Genomic DNA, 21,190 nt, shown 5'->3' on the forward strand with positions numbered 1-21,190 from the left:
AGGATTTGGTCCGGCCATTCTCTGGGACAGCTTGGCTCCCCTTGCAATTCATTCCTCTCCAAGCTTCACTGTAATGGTTTGTCGGAAACCTTCGTCCCTCCCCATCCCAGATATTACACAGGGTGAGCTCAGACTAATATTGCACAACCATCTCTGCTGGTTCTTATCCAACATAAACCATTTCTGCCTCTACGGCATGTTACCACAACCCCAGCAGTGCCAGTGAACACATCTGAGGCAGCAGTAGAAAATACATTTTGTGCCATCTGTAATCCTGGGGAGGTTTCTTTGAGCATACAAGAACAAGTGCTTTACTGCCCCATTTTAATGAACAGGTTTAAATGATCAGTAAACAGGACTTAGATTTGTTTATGTTGGAACCTGAGGCATGCTCATCCCTGAGCTTTCATTAGTGATCACCAGCTCTGAATTATTAGATCATTTGAGGTGTTGAATAACGCCACTCCTCTTTTTAGAGGTATACTAACCACAGCTGGCTGGATGTAAAGCCTGGTTTGGGAGCCAACATTCAGTGGAAGAACTCCATCTCCCAGCTGGCGTCGGAAGCAGCTTAAGGAAGTTGCATAGAAATAATGTATATGTGTTCTCTTCTGCCTCTCCAACAAATGTTTCATGTAGTCATCATATCCAGAATAAGATATCTTAATGTATAAAGTAATAATAAAATCTTTTTCCAAGGTTTTTGGAGGTTTCCAGATGCTCTAAAATGAGAATCATATGAAACTAGTCTTGAATTTTTACATAATGGCTGTGTCATGCTAAAACATGGAAGCTTAAGCTGCATGTCCTACATAAAGAATTATTGTCCAGAGTTGGCAAACAGTGTTTGGTTGCTTAGTTTTCATATTTTCAAATCACATTTCACTTTTAACATTACAAGAGAAAATGCTTTTAGGGTGAAGACTAACTGATGTGTGTGAGCTTGCTATTTGCCCAAATCCAAATAGCAGGAGAGAGCTGGCTGGGACTGGCTTCAGCACAGAATAGAAATACTAGCATAGACAGTAAAGTGCTCATTTTGCAGCTTGCATTGAAGTTGAACACACTGTTTAATTCATTCCTTACACTTTTTACATGTGGGTTTTGAAAAGGGAAGGCAAGTATTTTCAATTTTCAATATTTTTTGGATTAGGAGGTAGATACATGAAGGCTGATGACCACTACAGCGACCCTTTGGCCAAACACAGTGCAAGGAGAGTCTGCAACGTTCATGTGAGGATGAATTATTCCTCTCTGTCCTGTCTAGAGGAGACTCCCCTGGGAGTTGCTTCTTCCACACATCTGGATCACTGAGCATTTTTTTTCCCTGTCCTTGCACCAGGTTTATTAGCATTAATCTGCAATGCAACATCTGTGACTCCCTCTTTATTTCTCCATATTTTGTTCTCCCTCTCCTGTCGATGATTTGGTGTCTGCTCACTGGGCTTACACCAGGCAGCCAAGTCTCTCCACATCCCAGATGTTTTGCTGCTCTGTGGGGAATAGCAGGTGGCTGCCGGACAGGTAGACCACAGTCTGGGAAAATGCCATCTACTGTTTCAAAGATCTCAAGTAACAGATAGCACAGTCACAAAAACAAAAACTTACTCTGAAACGCTTTTGCAGTGATTTTATTTGGATATCATTTTGTTTAAACAATTAATTTTTCCTACTGAGGTGTGCCACAATATAAGAATATACAGTTGTTTACCTCATGGAACTCATTTAAAGGATTTGTTACTCTCTTGAGCCATTTCCTGTTTACTGGGCTGAATGTGAGCATACATGTGACAGTAGTCTGTCTGGAGAAACTGGAGACAGCTGATGTAATTTCCTTTACTTAACACCCTTTAAGTCACACCAACTAAAATGGCCTCAACCTGGAAACATCTGGCTCAGATAAGATGGACTCCACGTGCTCATTCACATCACAGCACACAAAGAAACTCAATAACAACTGCACAATATACTGTGTGACAGAATTAATTCCCCACATAGAGCTACGCAGAATCATCAACATTTTCAACAGCTATAAAAACTTGAGTTTGATAAGTCAGCCTCATGCTCACTCTGTAAAAAGATTGTGTTTAAAATTTGAACCAGGCTCAGGAAAATGAGTGTGGGAGAGCCAGCCAACAGCTTAATTGTCAGTTGTGGCTTATCTAATGGTCTAAATATGCTTTATAAGAGGAGGGGGAGCTTTTTGTATGTACACCGCAGTTTTGATCACACCAGAGCCTCAATCTTAATGATTGCCCACGTGATTATGTTTACCCCTGGGAATGGAGATTTGGTGTGGCTCAGCTACCACACGAGCTAAGCTGGCGTCATTAACCATGCTCTTTATAGCAAAAAAGGTCCCTACCCGCCGTAAGCATGTTGTCTGCATTTTTACACACAACACACTACAGTTCCTTGGCACCACATTGTATGCTGTAATCACGCTACAGTCCTGAGCTAAACTGAGATAATGTGTGGGTTTTACGCTAAATAGTAGCAATGAATATATTTTATCAGAATCAAAGTCCCACTTGAATATATCAACTAAAGCCTATTTATTTCAGAATGTGGCTACCCTATAGAGATAGTATCTACTAATTTCTTTTCTTAGCCCAGTACCCTGCAGGCATGCAAACAACGTGGAGAGCTGGAACAAATAAGACTGTTATAAAAAGACAAAACATTATTCATCTCAGCAGATTTAACAGAATAATTAGAGGTGGGCACTCTGTACTGGCTTAGTGTAATTATGTACAATACACTGTGCACAGCAAAACGGATTGGAAAAAGAAAATTAAAGGTGATGCTTAATTTTAAAAACAAACAACAAAGTGTCAGACCATTCAAGAAAAAAGTTCACAGTTCACATAGATTAGAAGGCATACGGGGGATAGTTGCTGAATATTTGATACTGTCCTTGTAAGAGACTTTGCATCTGTGAGTAACTGACCACTGAAGTCTGTTGATCAACAGCAGAGCCAGAGATGAAGAGCAGGAGTGATACATTTAGCTCCTGCAGGGCACTGATGGAGCTCTTCAAGGACTATAGACGGCCCATTGGGATATCAGTGAACCCGTCAAATCAAAGTGGACTGTCCATGTCATCAGGGACATGGACAGTCTCCACGTCTGAGCTACAGTTCTCCATTTGCAGCTGTGTGTGTTGCCTCAAAGGCCTACTTTGAATTCTCAAGTACACTTCATCCATAAATCAGCCCGGGAGGCCTACATCATCAGAAAAGGTCAGGTGGCCAAGTGTGGGACAAGTTCATATGCTTTTTTAGTTTTACATTTCATCAATTTTATTACAATAATTAGTGAGACCAAGAAAAATATCAAATTCACTGACAAAGAGGCTCAAACATCAAACATTAATATAAGTTACAGGCTCCTATTTTGAATGATCACCATCAAAATGCAAAGACCATTGACACAAATTACACAAATAATGATGAAATAAAACACCTAGTGTCTTTAATGTTGTCAGTAATGTCAGGGTTTTACTGCATCACAGCGGAATCTGGAAACAGACATCATGGCAAGAAGGACAGCTTTTCATCTCAGTAATAATGAAGGTAATCATTACATAAGTAGCCACAGTAAACATCATCAGGTCCAGCTGAGTTTTATCCAAATGGTGTTAAGACGTTCATGCACAAATTCTCAATAGATGTCCTAGATCACATTACATGTTAAGAATCCAGACGCCAGATGTAAAATTAAAGCTCCGAGCAGCTCCAACAGAGAAAATTTTGAAAAATCATTTGGTGCTGCTCAGCTTGCTTTCAGTGTCATGCGGTGTAAGATGAAATCATAAATCATCCTGAAAAAACAGGAGGTCAGTAGAAGTTAAAACCTGTCATGTCAATGTTCAGGATAACGACACAAAGGAACAGCTGGAGAAGATGCTGACAGGAGAGTCAAGCGAGCTAACCTTGATGGGTGCAGTGTCGACAATAGCAGCGAGGCAAAAATGGAACTCAAGAGACCCAGCAAGTCAGTACCCAGGCAGCAGGGAAAATGACAAAAATGCTACTCCATCAGGATTGTAAAGTAAATACATCATTAGGAGGAAGGGTCAAGGTATGTCAAGGGTGTCTCTTTGAAAATACAGGGTCACTGAATAAAAATCTGAAATGAAAGGAACTCTCTCTCTCACTTTCTCTTTTTAAGATCCATCCATTTTCTATACCGCTTATCCGTCAGGGTCGCGGGGGAGCTGGAGCCTATCCCAGCTGACTACGGGCGAGAGGCGGGGTTCACCCTGGACTGGTCACCAGTCAATCACAGGGCCAACACACAAAGACAGACAACCACACACTCTCACCTAGGTGGTGTAGAGTAGACAGTTAACCCAATGTGCATATTTTTGGTATTGTGGAAGCAAGAGTACGCAGGCACAGGGAGAACATGCAAACTCCACATAGAAGGGCCCAGACCGGGATTCGAACCTGGAACCCTCTTGCTATGAGGCGACAGTGATAACCACTGCACCACTGTGCCACCCTCTTTTTAAGATATTTTTTCTTAAGAATAATAGACAGTATTTCTGAGCAAAAACTTTCTACCAAGAGAGAAATCATAGCAGGAATCAGTCACTTGCATTAGGCACATTAAAAGCTTGAGCTGGCAGTGGACGCGAAACATTGTACTTTTACACTTTAATTTAAACTTGGGAATAGGATGAAGGCAACTTCTCCAGAAGGATTACAAATTTCATCGATGAAGGTTTAAGCCAGGGCTTTGGACTGACAAACTAGTTATCAGCTGTGAAGCTGCACTTAGGTCAGAAGAGACTTTAAATTATTAAATTTGGCTACTAAAGCAACTAGACTTGAAGCGTGTCAAACCTCTTCGTTTGTCAAGTTGTATCTAGGATCAAGATTGGGTATTTTGTAAAGAAATCACTGTTGAGTCTCATGTGCCTCGTTCAGTGAAACACTATATGACTGGAGTTTTAATCTTGACAACAATAGGCCATAATTAAATCTAAACTAGAACCCAACCAATATATATGTCATGATATATCAGCTGACAGATCAATAATGGATTGTTTTTGCTGCCTAATTTTTATACCCGAAAATCAAATATCAGATTAAACACTGAATTTTCAACTGTAGATTATCTGGTTTATGGGGGTGACATCTGATAAAACACATTCAAATCATGTAAAAATGCATTAAAGAGTGTATAATAAACAATAATTTAATTAATTTATTATAAAAATAAGGTAATGTCACTGTGGCAGACAGCAACACATCGATGGCATAGCAGAAGACATCAGAATAAACTGCAAGATAACCACAGAGAAGTTAAAATTCGATGCATTATCAACAACGATGTGAATGTGATATGTAAAACCATTCTTGTTCTGTCACAAATAATTTGGATATTTATTTAACAGTAGAAATTTGGATAAGACCAGTCTACATGGCCACGCTGTCAGGGCTTCCATACGTAATGAGAGAGAGTGAATCCAGCTGGGTAACGCATTAGCAGATCGACCCAAACACTGCCTGTGTGTCCAGTAGTCCTCACTTCTGCCTATCAGGGTCAAAACGCTCTGCTCTGCATCATACCCACGTCTGATTTATTCCAGCACTGAGGTGTTAGCATGCCAGTAAATTCCCCTCATTATTGGAAAATGCTGAACAAATGCAACACACGTGCATGTCTAGTAAACTGAACAGCTGATGTAACCTGATGGTGACTGCTGTTGGCCTGAGGACATCTCACAGGTGCTGAGGAGCACGAGGCGTTTTCATGGATGTCAGCTTAAATCCTGTTTATGTGACATATTGATCACGGGGGATTTATGGCATTATGATGTGCTGTTAAAGCAGAATGCACAAATGCACGCCTGCTACACGGGTGAATGTTTCACTTTCTCCTATGTTTTAAGAGTGAAATTTTGCACAGCTGGGCTCCAGCAGAGGACAGGAACCTTAACAAAAATGTGAAACTTCAAGATGGTGACACTTCCATAAACAGAGGTCCCTGTGAATAATTTGTTTTGGGTCCTAACCCAGAGTGCTTTTACTATGCTTACCATATAGGGTGTAGACGCTCAGCAGGGCAGCAGAGCACGGCTGGATGTGCAGAGCGGGGACAGCACTGTTTACACCAGAGCAATCGGGCCAGCAGGACTTTTATAAGAATGAGAGGCTTTTTTTCATAAATTAGCCTGCCTGCTGCCCCTCTGCTCCTCACAGCTCCCAGAGTAACAGAAGCAGATATCTCAGTGTGAAAGATGCTGTGCTGTGATGCCGTGTATGGGACTCTCATCATGAGAGCTGTTTATGTAATCCCACCATAGGACATTATTGATCTTCAGGGGGACTCAAGACGCTGCATTAAGCCCTGCTGTCAGACTGCATAAACTACAGCATTACATTCATAATGAGGAGCTCTTTGAATCGCACAACTGGCTTCAAAACATCAGGAATCTTTGTACCAATACTGAGGACCAAACTGCAGTAAAAAAAAAAAAAATAAATAAATAAAGTGTGCTTGGTAAGAGAGGGGGAGGGCTCACAAAAGCAGATGGAGGGGGAAAGAAGAACCATAGCCAGGTCTGACCTAACAGCGACTGGGCTGCATGGAAGAGTCTGTTATTAAGATTGAGAGAAGACATGAAAACTCCTCAGGGACACTTTATAGTAACGTGTCTGTGGAATTTAGCTCAGTTCAGCCAACATAGAGGGCCCTTTAAGGGATACCTTTGACGAATGTACTCGGATATTTTCTTTGCCAGGAACGTGACTAATATTAGAAAAAAATATTCCACATTTGTCCTTGAGCTACCCTAAAACAGACGTCAGCTTTCCCCTTTGAGGCTGATTGGCACCACTTGCTGTAGGGTTTTTAAGGCTGTAAACTGCTAACTGCTTTTAATGCCAAATATGAGCAATAAATCAATAATAAATGAAGGGGCAGCCGTGGCCTAGATGTTGGAGAAATGGCTTGTGATTGGAAGGTCCCTGGTTCAATTCCCCCACCGGACGGGCAGGAAAAATTTGAGTGTGGTGGAGTGATAATGTCCCCACCCCCCATTAGCTGGCCGATGTGCCCTTGAGCAAGGCACTTAACCCCCAATATATGCTCCCTGGGCGCTTGATGCAGCCCACTGCTCCTGTGTGTTTCACTGCATGTTGCATGTGTATGTGTTTCAATCAGTGATGGGTTAAATGCAGAGAAGTAATTTCCCAACTTGGGATTAATAAAGTAATTAAAAATAATAAAAAATAAAAGACACTGACCAGCAGGTCCAAAGTCAAGACCAAACAAATCTCATGTCTAAACTGATTTTTCCCAAGTCAAGACCAACAGGTTCCCTCTCCAAACCAACATGTATGTGATACTCTACTCTTGCTTTTGTATAAAATGATTAAAATTCTTACTTATATTCTACTTATTACTCTACTTATTCTTACTGGAACCTCAGTGTTCAGTGATTAAGTGTGTGTTTAAATGCTGTTCTCAGTGCCAACTTGCCTGACAACACACACGTACACACACGCACACATACACACACAAGTCTTAACTCATCATCAGGACTGCCTCAGGCTTTGTGGGCCACTTTGACTTAGTGCCTCCCACCTGACCAACACTGAGGTTATTAACCTCATCTGTCATATCACCCATCAACCAGACAGTAAACAGTTTAATTACTCATGTCCATCAGTTATCGGTCTCATTTCTTCAGGATTACAATCACAATTGGAGAACATGACACAGTCAAAGTCATGGCTTAACTGACCTTAAACCTGTTTTCTCTTCTAAGGTGTGGTTAGGTTCAGGTCCTGTTCTCTCAGTGTCAGTATCAGCTGCAGATTTCTGCAGGCAGTCCACTGCAGCTTTCCTTTCAATGCTATATTATACCATTTTTTTAACTGCACCTCTGCTCCATTCACCTTTCAGTGCTGCCTCATTTCTGCGCACAGTCCCAACATCTGTTTTCTGGATGACAGCTTTTCACTGATCAGCTGGGGCTTCAACTCCACCAATCAGAGGAAAGGTCTGTATTTTCTCTGATTATTGGTTGAGGGCAGACATCTGGTTGTATTTAGGAGCGGGTACTTGGACCTGGCTTATTTGGTTTGGTTGCAGTGCAGATTTGAACTCTGGAGGCCTGGCGAGGCGCTTCTCCGCACAGGATTCTGGATGGAAAAACAAATCTTAATGAAGTCTGGCCTTCCCTCCTGAAACTTGTGCTGTGTGGCGGGGTCTGACAGCAAATAGAGCTGTTTTCATCAGGAAGGTGGAAGGAAAATTTACCAGAAATCAGACAGTGTGCTTAAATGGAAAAGATACTCCATCAGTGGTTGTCATCTGAGTCAAAATTATGTTTTATAAGAATATATCAACTTTATTAAAAAAGGATGGACAAAACTTTACAAATTACAGATGGTACTACCTTGAGTCCCATTTCATACCAGTATGGATTTGTAATCATCCTGAACATAGTGAAATCTGACAGACGTTGGGGTGGCAGTAGATCAGTTCTTGGAGATCTGAGGGTGGTCGGCTCAGGTCCGGCACAGACTAGTCAGCACAGAGGTGGTCTGGTTGACTGGTTGGCCCTTGACCAAGGCACCACAACCCTAACCTCCCAGGGCATGGTGCACTGCCGACCCATCGCTCTGACATCTCTCTACATTCATTGTATTTATATTAGTTTCTGTGTGTGTGTTCAGACATGTGTGCATGTAAAAAAGGTAGTAAGAGTGTGGGTGGCACAGTGGTGCAGTGGTTAGCGCTATTGCTAACCACACAGCAAGAGGGTTCCAGGTTCAAATCCTGGTCTGGGCCATTCTGTGTGGAATTTGTCCCTGTGTGTGAATTGGTTTTTCTCCTGGTACTCAGACTTCCTTCCACAATCCCAAAAACATGCACATTAGATTAACTGACTACTCTACATTGCTCCTCGGTGTGTGTGTGTGTGTGAGCCCAGTGACTGACTGATGACCAGTCCAGGGTGTAACCCGCCTCTCGTCCGTTGTCAGCTGGGATAGGCGCCAGCTCCCCCGTGAACCTGACGGATCAGCGGTATAGGAAATGGATGGATGGAGTTTTACAGTGTACAGTTTCTGTGTGACTGAATGTTGGACTATAACCAAGAACTCAATGAAACTAAACCCCTACCTTATGGCTAAAGACCCATTCATCTACTAAGCCTGTTGTGGATACAAACGTTAAATTCTGAACTAAAAAGGGATTAAAATGAAAATCATCAGTCAGTGATATATTCATGACCTAAACCCAAAACACTATCCATCAGACAGTTCACTGTCTGTGAACATACAGTATACATAAATTAAACTTTTATGATATTTAAATATACTGTGGTCTCATCAGTATTTGTCTCTATTGTGTCATGCATGCAACTATGCTGTGCCTGCATTGGCTTACAAAACACCATAAAGAACACCACAGTTCTGCATATAATGTACAATAAAGAAAGTCTGAACAGTCAATCCTACCTCACTTTTCAGGCTTTCAAAGTTAGCACACTTCAACCCATGAATATTAAACAACCATTCTATTCCATTTGCTCATCTGTAAGTCAGAATATTTCAGCATTTTGTGGAGCCATGTCATGGAAAATAAGCCCTCTTAAATCATCCTAATTTGCACAATCTGAAAGAGACCAGGATTAAATTTGCACACATTACTCACACTATCTGTTTTCTTTTGAAATATTTTTGAATTAACCTGCCTGCATGACACCAGCCTTCTACTGTGGCTTCTCTATAAATGGCAAATTTTTTCGTGTGTCCCTAATTTTGGCTTTGCCAAAATACTTTCATCTTAGTTTAATAAAGAAATTATTCATTTAGAACAGGAAGCTTTAACCTGAGCTCCCTGACTGGAACCTAATTTAGTTTAACATTTTATTTTACTTGCCAGCACTACAGGAGACATGTATACTAGTGATCTGCATGATAAAGACAATAAATTAACAAATGTATCTCCCACTGTATTCTGTTACAACTACAGATTTCAAGATGGGGTTTTTTTGTTTTTAAATGGTGTGTTGCCACTATTCAAACATGACTCAGTTGTTGTCCAGTTGTACATTTTGATTCCAATCCACTTGTTCATTGTATGAACTCATGTCTCAAAGAATAAATCTATTCAGTGCCCATTACCTCACAGCTTTGTCTCTCTCCTTATCACAGTCACATTTACGTGGAGCATTGGACTGTATTGTGTTAAGAGGCTGAACACCACCCACCCACACAGCAGCAGGTGGAGCTGGGGTGGGATGGGAAATTTTCTTTCTTATTTTTAGGTTTGTTTCAATTATTGATGCTTCACTTTAACTTGTTCTCACTTTTGATTACTGTCAAAGTAAAATAATTATCATGAGTTACTGATAAGTAAAAAACAACTATGTGTACAAACTGTTCTTGACTCTTGTACTAACTGAACCAGATGTATAACTTGTCCTACAGTGAGCAGATTTTTACACAAAGTCATCATGTGGTACACTTAATGTTATAGGTTTACATATACATTGTTCAGCATGTAATTCTAAGGTTGGTTTGGTAGAAATAAACACTAATTTTGTATACTTAAATGTGCATTCAGAACATATTTTGTAACTTTGCATTAATCAACATGCTGGTCAACAAACCAAGATGCGTAACAGAGAGATTTTAAAGCAGCAACTGCACAAGCAAGCACAGTCTGCAGCACGAATGTCATCTGTGGAGCAGACGATATGCTTGTGTTGGCACAAATCCAAATGAGCACTGCAAAAGTTCCCTCTGGTGAAAATAAACAGCGTCTTTCTCTGTATGAGTTTTAAAGTAATAACACTCACTCACAACTGTCAAACAATCAAAGTTTCCCCAAAAAAGTCATAAACAAATCTATCAGCACGTTTCCACAGCCACCTCTTGGAGCTACGTGTGTCCGATAAAAAAAAGCCAAGAAAATTCATGCAATACATGTAACTACGACTGGATTCTAATCTGTTTATCTGTTATGTGTATTCAAAAGCATGTCCCAGGGTGGTTTGAAACACTTTGTGGTTGAGGCCACAAGTTGGTTGAGTGTAAATGAATGATGTGTCTGCATGAGCCACGTGCGCCACCGTGCTCCTCCTAAAAAGTTACGACCTCAACCACACCAGCGGAAACATAAACTCCCAACCAGCTCAGATGAAAAAAAAAAAAAAGTTATTTTCACAGGAAACCCATGCAATCAGACTTCTGCTGTGTGAGGGAAGATGTGGCCAGGTGTAAATATAATGTGGACACACTTGAACTGGAGGGAGGGAGCAGCAAATGATGCTTATGCAACTAATCTGGTGGGGAGTTTTTCAATGAGTCATTTGAAGTTTTAGTGTTTTTAGTTTCCTTAAGTTTCACTGTTGGTGCCTGAAGGCTTCCATTTGAAAAGCAGATGCATTAAGCAGCTTTCTCTGATAAGAATCTGTCCAAACAGTAAATGATGGCTCATTTTTTTCCAGTTTGTTTTTGTTTTCAGTGTGGATTTGTGGCTTGGGCAGCAAACCAGTCAGTGAATAAGAAGTGAATAGAGGAATGAGGCTGTTTTGTGTGTGAGTTTATGTAACATGGAGACGCAAATTGCACACGTGCGTGCAACGGTCCAGCTTGGAGATGACAAAGTAAGGCATATGGAGAGAAAAAAGGTATTTACATTAATTGACTGGGATATGTTTGTGGTATAAAGTTAGTTATGATTAAGCGTTTTCATTATGAGCAGTGTAATTTTAGGCTGTAGAGATTTTTTTTTTTCTTCTTCCAACTGGAACCACCAGTGTTTTCCACCAATAAGTGGAAGGGCCTCAAATGTCTAAAAAAATACACACATGCAGTACCCATGTGCCACAATCAAAACAGAGTTTGCAACTCAGCAAAATGAGTTTAGTTTTATGGAATCTGGCAGCAGAGTCATATTTTGGTGCAGCACAGGAACCAGCTGTGATGTGAGGCTAAAGTTAGCACACCTCAGTCAGGAGATACAGTTTCAGTATGGCTGAAAAGGAATTCCCCCAACAGGAAGAGAATGTGAACTGGACCAGATAAGCACTTATTGCTTTATATACACAACTGGTTAGAACTCAAATTTGAGGATTATCTCACCAGAGAGGTGTGGCTGCACTCATTTTAAACGCTGTATCAATACTACTGCGTGTCTCTAGAACGGTGTGAATGGTGGAAATCCTTCAGCTAATGTTTCTGGAAAGAAAACATTAAAGGTCCTTGCAGGAGTGTGGTTTAAATACGACTATGAGCAATGTGGAAGAAGAGTCAGCTTTAATAGACAGTATATATATATATTTTACATATACACACTGAATTCATCTTCTGCATTTAACCCATCCTTAGTTGAATACACACACATGCAACACCCAGCACACACAGGAGCAGTGGGCAGCAGCAAGCACCCAGGGAGCATATTGGGGCGTTAAGTGCCTTGCCCAAGGGCACATCAGCCAGCTAATGGAGGGGGGGGGGGGGGGGGGGCATTTTTCGCATTAATCACTCCACCACACCCAAATTTTTCTGCCCGTCCGATGGGGGAATTGAACCGGTGACCCTCCAATCACAAGCCACATCTCCAACCTCCAGGCCACGGCTGCCCCTAAGGTGTCACTTGCCGTAATGAATACACAAAGAACCCCACTCCTTCAGTTCCACACAGCTCTAGAGCATTTTAGCCTCTTGGCTAGCTCATTTTTCAGTTGATAACTGGCCTGAAAGGTACGGGCACTAGACGAACAGTTGCTAAGGGTGTTGGAGCGTAATGAAACTTGTCACTTTATTATACAAATGTTTGAACTTTAAAGTAGTAGAGAATATTGGACTTACATTCATCAGGTAGCCATAAAAAAACCAACCAAATTAAATTCTAGTTTTCCATGTCTGCCAAAACTGTACCTCTTCGCAATTCAAACTTTACAGGGTAATCAAGTGAAAGGAGTTGCTCATTCCAGAAGAGTTTTTCTGCTCTCTGTGTTTTCTTTTTTATGTGATGTCCTCAGTGTACCCACGAGCCTCCATGCTGTCGCTACACAAAAGCAGTGTGAGACTCTACTGAAGCTGTGGCATAGTTGCTAAACACATCTGAAGCTAACCAAGAATATGAAAGCTCATAATGTGTTTTCAATTTTCTCAACAGTGTAATCTTAAACTTAGCTTATTTTACCATTAGCAGCGTGAGTAACAAGAACACAGTTTTAAATCTTAACTACTTTTCTACATTAAATTGTTAAAAGGCAGTTGATCTGCCTCACCAGGACTGTGTGGGCGTGGTCTGATCACATGTCATGGACACTGGCCTGGAAACATTTGCAAACAGGGCTACAAGTGTGATCACATTTTCATTTAAATTTTGCCAGATCCTGACTGGTGCATGGAAGAACGTGTCATCTCATTTTTCCAACTGAGCCACACACTTCAAACCAGTGAAAAGATCACAGTGAAAACACAAATCCAGAAACCTCTCAAGTGAAATATGTGTTGTTGTAGGACTACATTAATCAGTGAGAAAATACATTTTCTGGACCTTTAAGTGCAGTGGTTTGATGTTTATTACCTAAAGGCATCTTGGGAGTCAGTATCCCGAAGTTTTAATGTAGATTTTTTTAATCAAATGTCCCACCCCCTTACTTTAGGTTTTTATGGACAACAGCTTGGACCTTGGACCCTTTAAAACCAGACTATAGTGCTTGATATTTTGAACTGAAGACTCAAAGAGAAGTGTTTCATATCCATCCAAGCTGTGGCAGTGCTGCAGTGCTCCAGAAATGTGCTGAATGACATTATACAGACAAAAGTACTAGGACACCTGACCATTACAACAACAGGGATTTACTGGCATTGCATTTTAAGTGCATGGACATTGGTGGAGTTTGCCTCCCCTTCGTGGCTACGGCAGCTTGCGCTCTTCTGGGAAGGTTTTTCTGTTTCTGTGGGAATTTATGCCCATTCATACAGTAGAACGTTTGTGAGGTCAGGCACTGATGTTGGACCAAAAACACACAATCTCCATTCCAGTTCATCCCAAAGGTGTTGGATGGGGTTGAGGTCAGGGTTCTGTGTGGGCCAGTCAAATTCTTCCACACCAAACTCATCCAGCCATGTCTTTATGGACTTTGCTTTGTGCACTGGAACACAGTCATGCTGGAATAGAAAAGGGACTTCACCAAACTGTTGCCACAAAGTTGGAAGCATAACACTGTCCAACATGTCTTGGTATGCTGAAGCATTTCCCTTCACTGGGAGTCAGGACCTAGTCAAACCCCTGGAAGCCCAGGCCACCCCTGAATTCAATAATAAAGAGGTGTGTCCAAATACTTTTCTCTATATAGTGTACATCACACTACAGCAAAGACTTTATTTCCCAATTGTTCACACTACTGGAAGATTATTTTGAAGGTTTCTGTTTCTACAATTGAACAAACAGGATATTTTCCCTCTGTGCAAGCTGGCAGGTTAATGTACTATAATTTGGTTTTTATAACTTATCATCACTTTTAAACACTAAATACTGTCCTATAAGTGTGACTAGGCAGTGTGAGCATGTCTGCAAAATTATATAAAGTATTTGATTTCTAATTATTTTGTAAAAATTTGTTTCATTACATTTTCTTATAGTACTTTCGTGTGAATGTGATTGTGTGAAGTGATGTCAGAGTCTGTCTGTTTGGCCCCAGTTCGTGGCAGGATGCGCTGTTCCAACCACATTACAGCTGTGCCACGGGACAGGAAGAGGTGCTGTGAGGTACGCACAGTCTGTTAATCTGGTCTCATCCCTGGTCTCTGATGTTGTAAACCAGCCAAAGAGTTCCAAAACATCTCACTTAACTTAATTAAAAATAAACATGTTTAGGGGCTAAAGTCTGGTCTAAATTAGTCGAGCCTCTCTAGCGTCAGTGTTTGGACTCCTGTCAGCTAAAAAAAGCCTTTTCTAATCTAATCCTGAATTTGTCATGCACTATTGTCTGGGGCACATGCAATCAGTGACTAAATGGATTAGCTGCAGAAAGTAAAAGGCAAACAATAAATTTGTGTTCCAGGTACCCAGAACGGAAAACTGGAGGAGAAAATAACTGCATCATAATCTACATCCTGGCTTGATGCAGTGCATGAGCATTTTAGTAGTTTAGGAATTTGATAAATTAGTTATCAATTGGATGAGAATATGGTGGCCTGAGGATGTCTTAGTGAGGGCAACCTGGGCACAGATATACAGATGTGACATCACAGAGGACTGAAAGGGGTCACAGGGATTTGGGACATATGGACTAGTCAACTCTAAACTGAGTTAGCATAACGACAGGCTGCTTCACCATCCGCCCTTGGCCTCTTTCACTTGTGCTATAATCATAGAGCCTTTCAGATTTACTCCAAAGCACGCTGCTTACAGCCGTCTCCAAGGACTTCTAATCAAAAGCAGAGACAAGGCGAACGCCAGTGGGGAGAGAGGTAAGGACTCACGCATTGCACTCATCTCAGTGACCTACCCAGCCCCCCCGAAAACCTTCAGCCCACATGGCTTGTATCATGTTATGAGCTCAGCAGAGACGAGTCATGACTTCACCGCAACGGAGCCAAGTCTAACACATCATTATTACAGCTCATTGTTCTGAACCAAATCCACACAGTACTCTCACACATACGGCTTCCCATCGACAAACCATCAAACAAACACTCTTGTAAATTTTTAGGAAAATTTATTGAACATAATGGGTATACAAATACCATGCGTATTTACAGCATATAAAAAGTTTCAAAAACCAAAGGAAACAATAATGGATAATCAAAGTTTTACACATTTACAACGCCCACAAAAGGCAATCCTGCATCAAGGGAAAGCTCAGACTCTTCAATGTTTACGTTGAGACTGAATAATAAAAGTGAAACTGCAATAAAACCACAAAGAGGCCCCAGATCGTCCAAATGCAGTATAAAGTGTAAGCATTTAAAACTTTTCTAGAGTTCAAATATATGCACAGAAAACACTCACACGCACAAATTACACATTCACAGAAAAACATGAGGTAGTCAAATGATTAAAAAAATACAATCAATAACTAGATACATGAATCTGTGCTCCAATTACAGCTGTTGTATATTTTACTACTTCAGAACAACTATCATAAGAATGCTCCAGCAACATTATTGATAGCACATTATCATGGACTACTTATCCCAGCATGCACCGAGGGCCAAAGGCAAGGACGACTGTTGATATTTTGACAGCAACCCTTGCGTGTTGTTGGTTTGGGTGAAAAAATATCCTCAAATTATGTAAAATGAAAAAATTAGATCAGACTCAGCCTCTTAACTGCATGACACAAGGGGGTGGAGGAGATAATTACATATGGGAGTTGGATTTGAAACAGTCGATAAGAGAAACCTCAAAACTACAGGAATGTCAGAGAGACTAAATCCCACAACGACCGCTGATTATAGGCTGCAACACATTTCCATTATCCAAGAAACACTTCTCAAAAGTATATTCTGAATACAGTGGGATACAGTGTGGCTGTTCACAATAATGATGCCTGATAACAGCAGCAGTGCCCTACATTTACTGTCTAAGTAAGCATTACTGTATCAAGGTTTCAACTGGGTTTCGACATGGACACAGCTGGCGGCAGGCCCAATGAAACAAACAAGTATGGGTCTAATACAACTCAACGAACACGTTATTGAAAACAGTTGAGTTTCCAGACACAAAATGACGTAGCTGGATCCACACCATTCTAACTGAACACATACTGGACACACTTATGATACATTCTACTTTCGTTTGAGTTCAACTGCTGCAATCAGTGCTTTCAGATTTCAGTTTTTTCATTATTTTAAGGGGGTAAACATCATTGTGTTGTGTTTGTGATCTGGGTTCTGTGACAATAGACAATAGAGCGACCAAAAACTCAGTGTGGAAATGACTGGATCATTTATGTTAAAATAAGGTTTAGTACCAAACACTACAGTGTATCTCTGGCAAGAACAATGCACAGGTAACATGTGTATTCAACCCTGCAATGTGGAATTTGTTTTCCACCTTCTGGCAGTAAAAATAATTTAGACAAACACTGTCAACATGTTTATGGCACAATACCACAATACTGCAATTTACTGGAGATTAGCCCATGGTTCTCTCTTCAGCTCTGTCAAACCGATCTTTGCCGGTTGGCATTAAATGCATCACTAACAGTAGGTCTGTATAGGAAAGTGGTCACAGACACCAGATCTGAAAAATAGGATTAATCAGCATAGCGTGAAGTCCTTGTAAGTTTATTTAACATCTGATTTTCTGACTTTACTTCATGTGAAAATAGGTTAGTAAACTCATTATTTATAAGATGTGACAATTCAGTAATGAGTCAGTATGAGTCAGCCAAGTGGGGGATCCAAAACTCCACCCGAATATTAATGAGTAGCTACAGCAATGTTAAATAAAAAAATATGGAGGCAATGCTTTGTTTGAAAAGCAAGAACATATAGCTGTATGATATTCACAAACTCATTACATGTTTTATGACACATTATTTAATAAACATTTTAAATATAAAAGTGCAGTGACAAAGTTTTTCTTAATATGAATAACTGGATTTTTCATAATGTAGCTTTAATTATTTTGGAAATGTTCTTATTAAATGCATATTTTTAATTTTTCTAGGTCAGTAAAACAGATTCAAAATGTGATTTTAAAAAGCTGAATCATTTTGTTTACCAATATGAATATTTCATTATAATTAAAGTGTCTTAAAACATGCTATAAGGCTTTTATGAATAAACTGGATAAATCCACAAACGTGTTACACATGAGCACATCCACAATTCACAGTACTTACACACATAGAAGACAATAAATTTCTCTTGGTAAATATATTCCAAAATATAATTCTATACACAAATATATATATTTATACTCTGTTCCCTCTGTAGACAGCTTTATACATGTGTATATAAGAGAAAAAAAATCAAAAGCTTTTGAGATAATATACATTCTGTTTTTCTTGTGACGGTTAAATTGTTACAGGGAGTCTTCCCTTCTTGACCTCAAAGGGCCCAGTTAGTCCCCCACACAGTCTGATGAAACACATACAGGTTTAATGAAGTTACGACGGCAAACATTCATATTATTCTGAGACGGTGGGGTAGTCGTGGTGTTGCAGTTTCAACAGAATATGAAAATATACATCAATAACAGTGAGCTTCAGCTGCAGCTTATTCAACACACTGTCAGTGGAAAGATTTATACAAGTCTGTCAGTCTGTGGCAGAGGACAGTCACCTGAATGTGTAAAAACGGCCATTTTATGAACATTTAGTTGAATAAATGTTAAGTGAATTAACAGAGCAATTAAAAGGTTATTTAGGCCAAAAATTCTTTCTTTAAAATTTCTGAAATATGTGGATTTGCTGTTTTTCTCACACTGACTGTTTCAAATGTAAAGGAACACACAGTAGTCCTAATCTATGTCATCTATCATTTATACTAAAGCTAAGCTGAACGCTAAGCAGAACCTGTCATTCAAAACATTGGCTCTTATATGATTGCTTTTATGAATTAAAATGGTATAACCTTGCACTCTGTACGTGAACTCACATGGGTAAATCCGCTTTGATCCAGAAGCACAAAAACAGAATTTAAGCATATAATACTTTTGAGTATCTACATTATTCACAAAAATATACAGCTCTAAAAGAATAGTTTGGTATATTGGAAAATGTAATACCACTCTGATGTCTGTGCATTGATTCTTACACCTTAGTGATGAGCTGAAGCCAGGAGGTGATTAGCCTATCTTAGCATAAAAAATGAAAAATGCTAGTTTACTGTGTCCAAAGCTGGTGAGGCAGGTGGGGTTTTTTTTGTTTTGTTTTGTTTTTATGCTTTTGACAGAGCCAGGCTAGCTGTTTCCTCTTGCTTCCAGTCTTCATGCTAAGCTAAGCTATTCACCTCCCGCTGTATTTAACACACAGACATCTTATATCTAACTGTAACTCCGATAAAAAGCAAATAAATGTATTTCCCAAAATGTTCAACTATTTCATTAACAACAACTAGCAAAAGGGAACCCATAATGCCCCTGTGAAGTTGTGTAACATCAATAAAATTGGGACTCAGGCCCCATCTACTGAAAATCCTTTAGATAACTACTGTATAGAAAGCACTGGTAAAATGAATTTTTATCAACCTGTCTATATAAAATCCTAAATAGGAAATGAGGAGTGAAAAGAATACATTATTTAATGTGTTTTTCTATCAGCATGTCTTTCACATTTTTCTTTCACATTTTTTGGCACTTACTCTTCTGTATACATTCAATATCTACACTGTCTTTTAAAAGCGAGTATGTCTCTGCGTTAAGATGTCGGCCACTGTTTCATACTGCATTTCTGTCTGCATGTTAATAGTGGTTGCTTTGCTCCTCTGTCACTTTCGGGGTTGCATGCCATAAAGTAATGTGTTCTAGCCCAGACATCAAAAACTCACTCACACTGACTTCACTGCAGCCTGTTTGCGTTCCTTGCTGTTGGAGTACACCTGCTTGTTACAAATCACACCATTTAAGGCCAAAACAAAAGGCTGTGTTGCGGTCAGAAAAAGCAGCATATGGATTTAAAAAAACAAAAAAAAAAGCCTGGTCTCACATTTATTTCTTGTGGTTTTTTTTTTTATACTAGATATGACGTGAGGCTGCCAAGCTTGGTCTCACTACTATTACAGGCCAGTGACACCAGGACAGTATATGTGTCTGCACACACGTGAATCGGCACGAAATGAATTTACGCACATATCGAAGGTGTTATTGTGTGTTTTCTACTTTTTTCATCCCCCGAAGTAATTCCTTTGATGGAAAGAGGTCAACAAAGCGGTCCCTGTGAGCCGTTGGGCCCTTCCTGTGCCACGACAGGGCTCTGCGTCCCGCTGGGTTGCGCCTTGGGCTACGCCGTGCTGCTGCTGGAGCAGGGTGTGCTTTGTGTGCTGCCGATGCTGTGAGCCGCGCTGCTGTTCTCCGAGGCTGGCTGGGACTTCTGGATCTGCTGTGTGCCAGCTGTCTCACCTTAACACAGAGCAGGAGAGGACGCGAAGTGAAAGGGAGAGAGGGAAAAATTGATACAAGTGACAGAAACGAACAGGCAAGAACATAAATCGATTTGGGTAACCTTGCAAAATACACTAATCTAAGATACTGGAATATCCATTGTTCCATTCCAAGGAAAAAATGTACTGCTTAATCCCCTACTATTTGTCACAACTAGACATAAACCTTATTCTTAAGTACAAATAAAATCCTTTGTCCCTGTGTTTTATGCTCATCCTTGTGTAGATTTATACATTCTTACTCAAGCACTTGGGGTCAATACTGATATCAAGGAGAAAAATAAGAATCTGATACTGATATATGGGCTTATACATCTATAATAAAATCTGTAAAAGAAGTTTTCAAATCTGTGCCTATCAACATGTGTCGATACTGACAGACTGATATATCTTTGATCGGCAAAAAAAAAAAAAAAAAAAAAAAAAGTCGGCTAATTACAACAGCCGACCGGGCTGTAATAACAACAATCAAGTTTTCAGAACAAAGCATTTTGTAATACAAGAAGAATCGTGAACTTCATCTGTCCCAACTTTTCCCATCTTCTAAAATAATCTGCTACAGATTCACAAACTGCTTGGACCCCAAAAATTTCACCTCTTAAAGCCCAGAAACAACCTCTCACATCCTATGTGACAGATCATATTTTGAACAAAAGAGCAGAGGATTCCTGTTCATGGAGTTCATTTCTTTGGTTATCTGGATTCAATTAGCCTTGCTTTAGTAGATAAAGAACAAACACTTGACAGGACCTTCTGAGTGGAGTTCTAACCACTGACAGGTTTATTGTTCTGTGCCTAAATAAGCATTTCATTTTGTAGTCTCTGGAGATATGATGCTTAAAATGAAGAGGCACACAGACGTTGTTCATATTTGTTTACAGAAAAAGTCTCTGATAGACAATGAACAGCCTTTGAAACAAAGCCAAGTCGATGTTTAATCCAAGTATTTGCCACAATTATTACTGCAGTCTGTTTCTTTGCTTCCTAGCTTAAATCCTCTCAGAAAAACTTAGAGGGCACAATAAACTCTCTCAGACAAAGATTTTTCTATAAAAAGTTTGGCTTCTGCTTAAACTTTCATGTGT

The 21,190-nt window shown here is 40.1% G+C and overlaps 1 protein-coding gene across 1 annotated transcript in view; it reads right to left on the reverse strand.

The window, feature by feature from the left end:
- Positions 1-15,695: 15,695 nt before the first annotated feature.
- The window catches only part of tgfbr3 (transforming growth factor, beta receptor III), a 64,052-nt gene continuing 58,557 nt past the window's right edge, over positions 15,696-21,190 (reverse strand). The window contains exon 17 of the mRNA XM_046391054.1: positions 15,696-20,064. Within this exon, the coding sequence (XP_046247010.1) occupies positions 19,946-20,064 (119 nt within the window). The 3' untranslated portion in view covers positions 15,696-19,945. The remainder of the gene's footprint in view (positions 20,065-21,190) is intronic.

Source organism: Scatophagus argus, chromosome 6, assembly GCF_020382885.2.
Source record: "Scatophagus argus isolate fScaArg1 chromosome 6, fScaArg1.pri, whole genome shotgun sequence".
NCBI lineage: Eukaryota > Metazoa > Chordata > Actinopteri > Scatophagidae > Scatophagus > Scatophagus argus.